Below are 14,545 nucleotides of genomic sequence, written 5' to 3' on the forward strand. Positions count from 1 at the left end.
ATTTTTTTAACGTAAAATTGCGATATTTTCACAACCGGGCAATAGGTATTCATCCCAGAAGAAAAATAAAAAACAACGAAGTCACGTGCACGCGCGTCATAAGACACCTGTCCTCAGACTGGCCAGTGATTGACTGAGCCACAATTTTCTGCCCGGTAACAAGTGACGGATGAAACCAGTTCCTAAAGATTGTTGACAGCCAATGGAAGAGTTAGGAGGTGCAATGTAAATCCTATGTCACTGTAGTTTTTCAAGGGATTCAAAAGAAACTACATTTCTAATTTCTCCCACTTCATGATTCAATTTTTCTCAGGTTTTTGTCTGCCATATGAGTTCTGTTATACTCACAGACACCATTCAAACAGTTTTAGAAACTTCAGGGTGTTTTCTATCCAAATCTACTAATAATATGCATATTCTATTTTCTGGGCCAGAGTAGTAACCTGTTTAAATTGAGTACGTTTTTCATCCAGCCGTGAAAATACGGCCCCCTAGCCCCAACAGGTTTAACCAAAATATGCCACAAGACCTAGAATTTCCCCACAATAAAGGTTCACTGTTATAAGCTAACATTTTTTTGTGAATTTGATGAATTTAATCAAAATTCCCCAAATTCCCGGGCTTAACTTCCCATGGAAAATTTCTGGAAAAATTCAGGAAATTCACCGGCAAGTTTCCGACCCTTTGCAACCCTAAGTGGTAGACATGGAGGGAGTCAGGGAGAGGAGATGGGCCTTTGTTCTACTATCCCTGTCTACCATCAGCTCTCACATGGCTATACCCTACTCGATCTTTAACCCCTGTGCGGCCTCGACATCCAGCGAAAAATCATATCGCCATTAGCATAACAAAATGTAATAGTTTTTTCCCCCCATTTTTTTTTCAAATTATATTGTTTTATAGATACACCTCTCCTGAATCGAACCACGTTGTCCGATTTCAAAAGGCTTTACAGCAAAAGCAAAACATTAGATTATGTTAGAGTACATCGTAAAAGTAGCCACATAACCATTTTCCGACCAACCACATGCATCACAAATAACCAAAAAACAGCTAAATGCAGCACTAACCTTTTACAAACTTCATCAGATGACACACCTAGGACATAATGTTACACAATGCATGCATTCTTTTGTTCGATAAAGTTCATATTTATATATAAAAACAGCATTTTACATCGGTGCGTGACGTTGACTAACTATTTTCCCTCAAATGCATCCCGGGAAACAGTGCTACAATTTACTCAATTACTATTCGAAAACATTTTTAAAATGTAATATTGTCATTCTAAGATTTATAGATGAATATCTCTTGAAAGCACCTGTAATACCAGATTTAAAAATAACTTTACTGGGTAATCACACTTTGCGATAAAAGGGGATGCGATACTCAGAAAATTACCTAGTAAATACAGCTCTGCGCCATCTTGGAACAATCGCATATCACATCTAATCTTGTATACTATTGTCAATAATCCCTTACCTTTGGTTGTCTTCATCAGAAAGCACTTCCAGGAATCCCAGGTCCACAACAAATGTATTTTCGTTCGAAAAAGTCCATCCTTTATGTTCCATTAGCTTGCTGTTGTTAGCGCGTCTGAAGGCTAATCCAAATGCTCAGTCGGCCGCGGGACAGCCATTTCGAAAAAAAATTTTTTTCCCCCATTTAGGTTCGTTCAAACATGTCAAACGTTGTATAACATAAATCTTCAGGGCCTGTTTCAACAAGAGAGCCAATATGATTCGAGGGGGACGATTGTATTGTGTTTCAAAACGTTTCGAAAGGGGAGGGTAGGCAGGGCCGCCGGCGTCATAATGGTGATGGCCCTCCTCCTGTGACCAATTTCAACAGCGTGTCATTCTGTCAGTTTCCACAGTAGAAGGCTCAAACCACTTTGTAAAGACTGGGGACATCTAGTGGAAGCAATAGGAAGTGCTCAATGACGGTGTGATTAATAGGCAAAGATGTGAAGTTGAGTCCACAATTCAGAATTCCACTTCCTGTTTCGATCGGTCTCGGGGTTTTGACTGCCATATGAGTTCTGTTATACTCACAGACACCATTCAAACAGTTTTAGAAACTTTAGGGTGTATATGCATATCCTAGCTTCTGAGTTTGAGTAGTAGGCCGTTTAAAATGGGCACAATTTTTTTTCAAAATGCGCTGTGGCGCCCCCTATCCTAGGGTAACGCCAAGAGGTTAAACAAGGCTGTGTTCAGGATCCCTACACGTCTTCCTAAAGTGTGCATTGCTCACTCACCCTCAGTGAAAAAACATTGGATGTTGTTCAGAGAAAGTGAACGAGTCCGCACTTTCAGGTTACATTCTGTTTCCCTACACTTCTTCCTAAAGTGTCCACTTACTCACCCCCACACGGCAAGTGCACACTTGAAGATAGAATGGTAGAGAATTGGACTGTCTGCAGTCTAAGTGCCGAACACTAGATATTTTTTAGCTCTAATACGTCTACTATTTTTTGATGCCGTCAGCTTGTTAACAAATCGGCCCGGCTGAATGAGACCAAGGTCTAATTTCTATTGATAATTACCCTGTTTAGGATAGGGGGCAGTATTTTCACGGCCGGATAAAAAACGTACCCGATTTAATCTGGTTATTACTCCTGCCCAGAAACTAGAATATGCATATAATTATTTGATTTGGATAGAAAACACCCTGAAGTTTCTAAAACTGTTTGAATGGTGTCTGTGAGTATAACAGAACTCATATGGCAGGCCAAAACCTGATTAGATTCTATATGGGAAGTGCCCTGTCTGACCATTTCTTGTCCTTCTATAGCCTCTTTATCGAAAATAGAGGATCTCTGCTGTAACGTGACATTTTCTAAGGCTCCCATAGGCTCTCAGAAGGCGCCAGAACGGGGAATGATGACTCTGCAGTCCCTGGGCGAAAAACAGTAGGGGTTTTGGAAAGTGGTCGTTCTGAGAACAATGACACTGGAGCGCGCGTGCATGTGAAGACTCCATTTTCTATTTTCAGTGTTTGAACAAAAACAAGGTCTCCCGGTCGGAATATTATCGCTATTTTACGAGAAAAATGGCATAAAAATTGATTTTAAACAGCGTTTCACATGCTTCGAAGTACGGTAATGGAATATTTAGAATTTTTTTGTCACGATATGCACCGGCGCGTCACCCTTCAGATAGTGTCTTGAACGCAAGAACAAGCGCAGCTATTTGGATATAACTATGGATTATTTGGAACCAAAACAACATTGGGTGTTGAAGTAGAAGTCCTGGGAGTGCATTCTGACGAAGAACAGCAAAGGTAATCCAATTTTTCTTATAGTAAATCTGAGTTTGGTGAGTGCCAAACTTGGTGGGTGTCAAAATAGCTAGCCATGATGGCCGGGCTATCTACTCGGAATATTGCAAAATGTGTTTTCACCGAAAAGCTATTTTAAAATCGGACACCGCGATTGCATAAAGGAGTTCTGTATCTATAATTCTTAAAATAATTGTTATGTATTTTGTGAACGTTTATCGTGAGTAATTTAGTAAATTCACCGGAAGTTTTCTATGGGTTTGCTAGTTCTGAACAGCACATGCTAATGTAAAAAGCTGGTTTTTGATATAAATATGAACTTGATTGAACAAAACATGCATGTATTGTATAACATAATGTCCTAGGAGTGTCATCTGATGAAGATCATCATTGGTTAGTGCTGCATTTAGCTGTGGTTTTGGTTTTTGTGACATTATATGCTAGCTTGAAAAATGGGTGTGTGATTATTTCTGGCTGGGTACTCTCCTGACATAACAACGAAAGCAAAACATTAGATTAAGCCTTTTTGAAATCGGACAATGTGGTTAGATAAAGGAGAGTCTTGTCTTTAAAATGGTGTAAAATAGTCATATGTTTTAAAAATGGAAGTTTTGGCATTTTTGAGGAGTTTGTAATTCGCGCCACGCTCTATCATTGGATATTGGCGAGGCGTTCTGCTAGCGGCACATCTAGATGTAAGAGGTTAAAGTCCTGTTTTAAGAGGTCTACCTCTGCCGACCCTTCCAACACCGGATGGCCTGCTACCATTCAATATGCTACTGCATTCATTGGCCTGATAAGAGACTTACAGTGTAGACTGTCGCCTCTTCACAGTTCTCAATTTGATACATTTCTAGCCTGTAGGCTAGGCCTACTTTTTCTCAATTTCCATACTGTCTTCTAACTTACTGTATCTTTATGTTTAAATTAAAGACAGGATATAACAGGCAAGCCGCCGGTATATGAAATCTGTAGTGAGCATTGACAATGATTATTACAAGTGATTTGGTCTTTGCAATGTGGCATGACATGCTGGTCGGAGAGGGGACAGATTACTTAGAAACAAATTATTTTTGTGTTCTGGGGCTGGCCTTTTCAAATCACACATCTCCCAGACCTGTTCTTGTATCAGTAAAACACGTTTGTCTAGCAGAGAAGCCTTCCATGTAACATGACTTATCCCCTAGCTGAGCCGCAAGAGTTCCAGTGTAAATAAAAAAGGTAAAGGGGGATACCTTTGTCAGTTGTACATCTGAATGCATTCAACTGAAATGCGTCTTCCGCATTTAACCCAACCCCTCAATCAGAGCGGTGCAGGGGGCTGCCTTAATCGACATCCACGTCTTCGGCGCCCGGGGAACACTGCCTTGCTCAGGGGCAGAACGACAGATTTTTACCTTGTCAGCTCGGGGATTCGATCCAGCAACCTTTTGGTTACTGGCCCACCGCTCTAACCACTAGGCCACCTGCTGCTTCCAAATCTGACAATAATAAAAATAAAAAGTGTAGCCTACTTCTTTTAAATGCATCTGGGAAAATTAGTCAAAAGTGTGCCTTCAGTGTGCAGCAGACTAGTAGTACAGTGCTAGGCTATGTGCAGTTCTCATGTCAGCTAGAACAATGTGAAATCCTCAATGTGTTCCCCAGTGGAGCGCAGCAGTGGAGACCGAGCTTCAGGGAGTGTCAGAACAGATTAAAAGCCAGTCACCTTTCTTCTACCTTCATTTAATTTCTAATCTCGCGCTTTCTCTTCGCCCCCGGCTAATGAGGTTAGGCCTTGTGTGATCTGCAGGCTTGGTGTTGTAAGGGCTATAGCCTACACAGCAGATCTGGGATAATGGGATTTGATCGATGCCCTCTTGATGATATCACTCCCTTGGTGAGATTTTTCTGCCATTGAAATTCCAATTTGTACAAAAACGCTTTGTGTTAACTTAAATGACTTCCCAAAACAATGAACAAAACAATGAATTTAGCGGTAGATATTATGTTTGAGCAAAATAACACAGGATTAGCCATAGCAAAATAACACAGTATTAGCCATAGCAAAATGCATAGAATTGCAGGAAGTTTGCTTTAAAACTAAAATGTCTCCGCTCCATGCCCGCCACCTAAGTCCCTTTTTTGATTCAGAAAAAAACCCTGTCTTTGGTGTGTGTCATGAATGGGTTTTAGAGGACACACTTAAAGGATAAAGCTTTAAAAAATATATATATATATTTTTATGTAAATGGCTTTAGAAGGGTCCAGATACCTTTTTGAGGATTTCGCATGTTTTAGAGAAACTTACCCCAAATAGCAAATCACTTCCTCATCCTCCTTGTTTAGTATGGGGCCCCTAAATAAAAAAAGGATCCAAAAACAACCAAATAAGTTATTTTAGATAGGGCAAAACTCTCAGTATAGTGATGCAGGTCATTAGATGTACTATACACATGAAATAGTCATTCCAAACTTCATCCGCAACCTTATATTACATTTTGTTGTGACTCAAACGATACCTCTCTGTCCATTTTACAGGTAACTGCCAAAATAAAGGGAACACTTGCGTAGTGAGTGGTACAATATATATTGAAAGCGTGGGGTGCTTCCCTTTTATTTTGGCAGTTACCTGTAGCAGCAGGCTACATGGTAAATGGAATGGCTCGAGTAGCGCAAAAGAGAATATAACATTACAGATAAAGTTCTGAATGACACAATTTCATGTGTACAACATCTAAAGACCTGCATAACTTTACTGAGAGCTTTGCCATTTATAAAATGATGTTTGGAGGTGTTTTTGTCTTTATTGTAAAAGTTGTTTTGGGGCCCCCATACTACACAATGAGGATGAGGAAGTGATTTGCTGTTTTGGGATAACTTTATCGAAAACATGTGACATCACAAAGGTGTCTGGACCCTTCTATAACATTCCATTTACATAAAAAATAGATTTGGTTGTAAACAAAAAAATAACTTCTCCTTTAATTGCAGTCTTATGCCTGCTTGAAGTGTGACAGAGGCACATCTCAATTGATCACAATATACCCATTTAGAATATATATAACCAGCTATTGTATATCTGTTTGTCTTCTTAATACTCAGAGGAGCACTAAACGGTACGTCTATATTATGTCCTATGGCAAACCTTCTAACTGATTCTTAAAGATGGTAACAGCAAGGGCTGCTCATTCAGTCTGTACTGAAGTAAAAATCCCAAAGTGGAACACTGAGAATGATGACATTCTAAGAACTCACTCCGCAAAGGGTTAAACTCATATGTTTACATGGTCCTTTAAAGGCAGTCAATCTGTTGCTGCAGCTAGAGCGGTGATATCCAGCAGCATGACCTTGTATAGCTCCCTCTATGGATTCCTCTACATGAAAAGGTAGCCTAGTGGTTAAGAGCATTGGGCCAGTAACCGAAAGGTCACTGGTTCAAATCTCCAAGCCGACTAGGTAAAATCTGTCTGTGCCCTTGAGCAAGGCACTTAACCCTAATTGCTCCTGTAAGTCGTTCTGGATAAGAGCGTCTGCTAAACGTATAAATATCAAATGAAATCTCCCTAGGCGTAAAGGAGTCAGCATGCTTCAGGTCAGCTAGGCGAACCAAACTAGTGTGCTCGCATACTCTTTTAAAAGACCATTGCTTGAAAAGCAAGAATAAAGCGGCAATAGTACTGTTTGTCCATTTTAAGATGCCGTTGCCAGTATGTACTTCCTCAAAATAGTCAAAATGAATCTAAGAACTCAAATCAGTCATTAGTTTCAGCTTTTTGTCAAGGAGTTCTTAATCATGCAATTTTACATCGAACTAAGATGTTTGGTCCAGTATTTCTCAATGGAAAAAATGTGCTTGAAAACGAGTCGTCTCTCGTTGAATGACGACAGACTTTATTGAAGAATCCCTACTGTTGACCAATCACCGACGAAGGGGAGTAGACTTCAGTTACCGACTTTGGCGTGCCTTGAGAAAATGTTGTGCCCGAACAGCCGAAAAAACCCTCACTGAAGTCCAAAACAAACAAAAACGTCACAATGTCATTAATATATGCATGTCCTCTTTTGGAACTGTTTCTGCTGGGAAGCATGCAGACGCCTTTAGATGTGTGTAGCACTATGCAAATAGGGCATCATTGTCCTGAGTGCTGTCTCCATGTGCTCCTTGACTTAGAAAGGAGAAAATCACATTCTAACCGTGACACTCTGCTTGACTAGCAGGGACATACAGGAAATATACATCAAAGCATTGTACTAGTTGCATGGAGAGCGAGAGGGGACATGAATAAAGATAAGTTAAAATCATAAGTACAGGAGAAGATGTATTTTTTTTAAAAAGTATGCATATTTGTATTGGGTTATGAAGCTAACTTTACAGTACTAATTCATCGATTGACGAACCAATCCATTTGTTTCAAGAACGACTTCAATGGAAAACACCTGATTTCGGGATCATCTTTTTGACTGGTTACTGATTACTCTCTTCTTCTCCACCTCATCACTGTCTCTGCAGGCTCTACATACAGTGTTCTCTCCACCATGCCCTCAGACTCTGAGAGTAGCAGCTCCCTAAGCAGTGTCGGTAAGTATTGGGCCTAGGACATTTTCTGTGTGTGTTCACCATGCTACCTCCTTAACACTCACTTAGTGCCAGAGCTTGACAGGGGTCCAAATGACTCAGCATCACTGGGTGTTACGTAAACCCTTAAAGGCCCAACCTGATGCCAAGGATGGCACATAATCCTCCGAGTTCCTGCCTGCTTGGCTCTGCCTGCCTGCCCGTCTGTCTCTTGGTCTGGCCCGCTCCTCCTTCTGTTTCTGTTCTAGGGAGGGAGGGAGGTAGAGAGAGATGGGTCTGTCTGTCGGCCTCCCTGCCAGGCCTGCTTCTGTTCTGGGATGAGTGGGAAAGAGGGGAAAAGTAAAAGAGAGAGAGGGTGAAGGGAGGTAGAGGGGTCTTCTCTGAAAGGTGCGGTGTAGGCTTAGTGCTGTGGCAGTTATGACATTTTGTCAGCCGGTGATTGTCAAGCAAATAACTGCCAGTCTCATGGTAATTAACATAAACATGTTTAGAATCTCCTTGCTTCCACACATAGTCTAGAAGCCACTGATACAGACCTTTTTGAAACATCTACAATAAATCCATTTAATATAGCCTACACCATCACAAGAAATCATTTCATTTATTTTAGACCGGTCTAAAGAAACATGATATGAAGAAATTGTGGTCTATTTCAGAAGAACAAAATGGCATACTCTGGGTTGTCCTGATCTGGCTATGCCATATGGTTGTGGGCTACACTAGTTAATTTTTTATTTTATTTATTTATTTATTTCACCTTTATTTAACCAGGTAGGCAAGTTGAGAACAAGTTCTCATTTACAATTGCGACCTGGCCAAGATAAAGCAAAGCAGTTCGACAACATACAAAAACACAGAGTTACACATGGAGTAAAACAACATACAATCAATGATGCAGTAGAAAAAAAATAAGACTATATACAATGTGAGCAAATGATGTGAGATAATGGAGGTAAAGGCAAAAAAATGCCATGGTGGCAAAGTAAATAAAGTATGGCAAGAAAAACACTGGAATGGTAGATTTGTAGTTTGAAGAATGTTAAAAGTTAAAATATAAATAATATGGTGCAAAGGAGCAAAATAAATAAAATAAATAAATACAGTAGGGGAAAGGGTAGTAGTTTGGGCTCAATTAAAGATGGGCTATGTACAGGTGCAGAGATCTGTGAGCTGCTCTGACAGCTGGTGCTTAAAGCTAGTGAGGGAGATAAGTGTTTCCAGTTTTAGAGATTTTTGTAGTTCGTTCCAGTCATTGGCAGCTGAGAACTGGAAGGAGAGACGACCAAAGGAGGAGTTGGCTTTAGGGGTGACCAGAGAGATATACCTGCTGGAGCGCGTGCTACAGGTGGGTGCTGCTATGGTGACCAGTGAGCGGAGATAAGGGGGGACTTTACCTAGCAGGGTCTTGTAGATGACCTGGAGCCAATGTGTTTGGCGACGATTATGAAGTGAAGGCCAGCCAACGAGAGCATACAGGTCGCAGTGGTGGGTTGTATATGGGGCTTTGGTGACAAAACGGATGGCACTGTGATAGACTGCATCCAGCTTGTTGAGTAGGGTATTGGAGGCTATTTTGTAAATGACATCGCCGAAGTCGAGGATTGGTAGGATGGTCAGTTTTACGAGGGTATGTTTGGCAGCATGAGTGAAGGATGCTTTGTTGCGAAATAGGAAGCCAATTCTAGATTTCATTTTGGATTGGAGATGATTGATGTGAGTCTGGAAGGAGAGTTTACAGTCTAACCAGACACCTAGGTATTTGTAGTTGTCCACAAATTCTAAGTTAGAACCGTCCAGAGAAGTTATGCTGGATGGGCGGGCAGGTGCAGGCAGCGATCGGTTGAAGAGCATGCATTTAGTTTTACTTGTGTTTAGGAGCAGTTGGAGACCACGGAAGGAGAGTTGAATGGCATTGAAGCTCGTCTGGAGGGTTGTTAACACAGTGTCCAAAGAAGGGCCAGAAGTATACAGAATGGTGTCGTCTGCGTAGAGGTGGATCAGAGATTCACCAGCAGCAAGAGCGACATCATTTATGTATACAGAGAAAAGAGTTGGCCCAAGAATTGAACCCTGTGGTACCCCCATAGAGACTGCCAGAGGTCCAGACAGTAGGCCCTCCGATTTGACACACTGAACTCTGTCAGAGAAGTAGTTGGTGAACCAGGCGACGCAATCGTTTGAGAAACCAAGGCTACTAAGTCTGCCGATGAGGATGTGGTGGTTAACAGAGTCAAAAGCTTTGGCCAGGTCAATGAATACGGCAGCACAGTAATGTTTCTTATCGATGGCGGTTACGATGTCGTTTAGGACCTTGAGCGTGGCTGAGGTGCACCCATGACCAGCTCTGAAACCAGATTGCATAGCGGAGAGGGTGCGGTGGGATTCAAAATAGTCGGTAATCTGTTTGTTGACTTGGCTTTCGAAGACCTTAGAAAGGCAGGGTAGGATGGATATAGGTCTGTAGCAATTTGGGTCAAGAGTGTCACCTCCTTTAGCAGACAAGATTTGCTTAGTATTCCATGGCATTATTTTATAGTATGAAGAATACAATTGAACATAGCTGAATAAAATAAAAATGATATTTTCTACAAACGGTTTCCAAGAGAGTGCGGACATGCAGCTATTCTGTGTTAACAAAGAAACAGGTCCTCCTATATGCTTCATTTAAGGTTATTTATGCAACTTTAGTTGTGATACAAACGTTGGGCTATATGTTTGGATTTTTAATGCATTCTAAGGCTGCATGATGCGACTCTAATTTGAAGAAAGTAGCATGGAAGGCAGTGCAGGCTGTCCACACTTCATCAGTCTCATTCACAATTTGACAAGCACTTGATAATATTCTCACCAGGCCTCAAATTTCACGGCGGCATCCCCCATGTGTGGCCGTAATGCCCCCTAAAAAATCCATGCCTTTTGCGGGCAGTGGCCGTTGTGCTTTTGGGCTGAATATTATAATTCCTTTCTCCGAGCTGCCGTGCTCCGACTCACCTCCCTCACATGGCTCTCTCAGATATCTCAATTCTTATTAGCCAATGCCCGTCACGTGATCGGGTCCTTCTCACAGGCATCTCAGCTAGAAGTAGACTACTAGTGAAGACAGACACATTGGGGACGCAACTGCGCGTCCCTCTTATCAAATTCTGAGGCGCGTATTGAAGATGTTTAGCAGAACTGTCCAAAATTCTCATTTTCATCAACCGACAAGGTGAGTAGGCCTAACAAACAGCAAAAGTACTAGCCTATGTCAACCTACTATGCCCCATAGTACAAAGTTGACATTCTATTGGTCAAATTTTCCTTCTGTGCAATAAATAAATATTCCAAACATGCTTTGTGACAGTTGTGGGATGCGATAGATCCTAAATGAATACAACCACTCGCATCAAACATTTTTAAAGCAATGAGGCAGATACAACAGATCAGAACATTTAGCTTAAAATGGTGATAAATTATTAGGCTTTTTGTTCACATTATAAACGCAGCAATGCGCACACGGCAGTAGGCTGTAAGCACGAATGTTCCAAAATGCAGTTAGCGGGAAAACACTGTTCTCAAAAGTGACCGCAAATGTGATTATTAATGTAATGCTTTATTATAAAGGTGCATTTTTATGGTAAAAATGATCTTCCCCAAAGTTGAAACTCACCCGCCGACTATGTATGCCAGTTAGGCTCTACACCGATTATAAAGAGAATTAATGTGCTTAATTTAAAGTGTTTTGTCTACTCTAGTTGTGATACAAACCTTATCAAAACATATAGGCAGGCCTATGGGCTAGACTACATGAAGTGTGTGACTATGATTTTGAAAAAGGCATGAGCTGTTTCTTGCCTTACTGCACACGCCGGGCATCATTCACATGCGACAATGCAGTGCTCACAAGCAGCAATGCAGCGCTCACAAGCAGCAATGCAGCGCTCACAAGTGACAGGCTAATATTGTCACCCATCAGACTAGTCTTGATTTAATCTTGTCTTTACATATATTATTTAGTATATGTGTGATATTAGTATTAATTTAGAATGGACCATTATCATGCACCTGTATCAAAACAGGGGCAGCAGGAAAAAATACATGTCATCTATGCACTTAAATAGCGAATGGAGGATGCTTTTCCCCGTGGTTTATTGTCATGCCAGCCAGGTAGGCTATACTCCTGTTGTAAATATAAGCAATGTGCTTAATATTAGGAAAGTTGAGAAATAAATATAGTAGGCCTAGCCTACAGAAAGCTGATGGGATCCTCTTTTTAATGGAGGCCATCACTGTGTTTTCTCATGCAATTGCATAGCCTATAGAAATGTTACACAACATGAGCTCATGGGTTTTCATGAACCATTTGATTTAGATTTAGAGTGCTGGGACAATAGAGTGCTGAGTACCAGGCAGTTACCATGTTTGGTAGGCTACTAATGACCAGCAGCATCTGAGCTTGGAGAAGCCTACGTACCATGACTAAATGGTCACGCGGTATTTGACTGCAGTCATAACTCGTGACCGCCGCCGGTGTGGCGGTAATACAGTCATCGTAACTAAACACGTCCTGTATCACACCTTAGTCATGTTTAGATAGGTGGTCACAGGGAAGAGACGCAAAGAAAAGGTGAAGGGATATTTTACAGTATTAGGATAGACTATTGGCCTACAGCAGCTTAGTAGGGGAAAAAAAGCTTTTTTCTTGATCTGTAGGTCAATAAAAGGATCGAACAAATGTCATAATCGTAGCTAAGGGAACAGGGGAAATTATTAATTTCAATGTAGACTATTAATCTTATATTTTCTACTTCCTCAATTTACCTTTTAAATTGTATTTTTGTACGACTACACAAATCTATTGCTTAATGCAACACGATAAAAGTGCCCCAGAGACTCTGCATAAGCCAGACAGACAAAAAGTACCAGAAATATGTTTTATCAGATATAAATCCCATCTCTAGTATGCTGCTATCTGAGATTACCAGCATTGTTGCCTTGTGGATCTGAGGCTATTCTTGGAAAATTTGGATATTTTCTTGGTAAATATTAGAAGAATTTCAAAATATGCTGTGCTAAAGCAGTTCTTTGATAGTGAATTGGTTGAGAATGTCAAGGACAAGGCCTCAACCACTTTAGGTTTGTTTGTTTTGTCATAGTCCAGACTTGCTGTGTTGCATTTAATCATAAGTTTCTGTCCCAGTCTGCTGGTGGTGGTAACTGGGTTTTTGAGAAACATTGCGCTCATATCCAACATTAATACAGTATTAGGCCAGTCTAGTAGAAGTTGACAAAGTTGCAGGAGGTTCAATTGAGGTTACTCTTTTCTGTTTGTTAGCTGAAATCCTGACTTGGGATTTATGTGCCTTACCTCAGCCTTCACCTGAATAATACATTAATGTCAACTTGCAAGTCTAGTTCTTCTTTATGTAAATAACTTATTTAACTCATGTCAGATGTGGTAGGCCTATATACACCTGTGGTAGAACCCTATTTTACCCAGAATGAGACACAGGAGAAACAGATCAAGAATCACTTCAAGTTAGAGGTTATCCAATCAATTCTCGCTGAACTCTAGTGCTCTTCCAATATGAAGGACTGCGCTTATAAAATGTTTCTTTATTAACCTTAGGCATTTCTGTGTTTGGTTGATATTATGATGCAAGTGTCCATTTCATCTTCTCCCAACCCCTCCTCTTCTTGTCCCGTGTATTCCGGTGGCGGTGAGCTGCTTTTGCCCATGGTGACATACTCACTGTTGCAGGTTCACCCCCCGGTACCGGTAATGGCTCAGCCTCGTCTCCGCCCCCAGCCCTCAACGACAACCGGCCAGCCGGTGACAACCTGGACACCATCCTGTCCCAGCTGCGTCAGGTGACCCGTGAGAGGGACGAGCTCCGCAAGCGCCTGGCCCTGGCAACACCCGGCACCACCTTCGACGACTGCAGGTACAGACAACCCCCACCCACCACATGACTCAGGAGAGGGAAGAGCAGTATTAATGTATTAATCCAACAATTGGTCAAATACAACATCTAGACAAAAGTAGAGTAGATCAACTTTACTTAATGTCTCTATGCAACAAGTAGTTCAAATGCAAGATTTAGACAGAGAATACCATCTAGCTAATCATAAAATTCAAGGAAATCAGCCATTGTTGTGTTGTCCCTAAGCACCTGAACTACATCACACGTAGTCTGCTACGATAGACACTAACATTTTGTTAATTTCTCTCTGTCGCTCATTACTTTGAGGATTTTGACCTGTAGGTTTATGATTGGGCATGTTTACACATTGTTTTATGAAGCATTCTGTTTCCTGAAGCCAGTGTACAGAATCAAGAGGGATGCACAATAGTGAGTTAATCTCTCATAGGCAGACGTGCTCTCAGGGAAAAGGGCTACAATCCAATGACGTTAGTCAACAAACTGCGGACACTGCTATGAAGAGTAGTCTGAAAGTTGCAAAGTAGCCCTGCCTCTGACTGAGTGTATTTAAGGTCCTATCAAGTCTATTGCCCTCCCTGTCATCTGGCTTTACGATCAGTACTGTTGACAGAAATTGATAGGTAACCATGCGGTAACCATCCTGTTCAGTTTATGAACGCCCTCGTGAGTTCCGGGTACCAGGTTGTTAAAAATGCAATTCAGAACAGGGAGGGACGCCTAGTGGATTTGGAGAGAGAGGGAGAGATGACATTTTAATTAGAGGTACTTTGAATTTAACCAA

The 14,545-nt window shown here is 41.3% G+C and overlaps 1 protein-coding gene across 4 annotated transcripts in view; it reads left to right on the top strand.

Annotated features, from left to right (window-relative positions):
* Positions 1-14,545, top strand: part of LOC115193574 (disks large homolog 5-like) — a 112,172-nt gene that overhangs the window by 29,707 nt on the left and 67,920 nt on the right. For 3 of the 4 annotated variants that reach the window (XM_029752329.1, XM_029752327.1, XM_029752330.1), the window contains exons 2-3: positions 7,775-7,843; positions 13,581-13,764. In XM_029752329.1, the coding sequence (XP_029608189.1) occupies positions 7,775-7,843; positions 13,581-13,764 (253 nt within the window). The remainder of the gene's footprint in view (positions 1-7,774; positions 7,844-13,580; positions 13,765-14,545) is intronic. The other variant, XM_029752328.1, reaches the window with a different exon arrangement.

The sequence above is a fragment of the Salmo trutta genome, chromosome 5 (assembly GCF_901001165.1).
Source record: "Salmo trutta chromosome 5, fSalTru1.1, whole genome shotgun sequence".
In the NCBI taxonomy this organism is placed as follows: Eukaryota; Metazoa; Chordata; class Actinopteri; order Salmoniformes; family Salmonidae; genus Salmo; species Salmo trutta.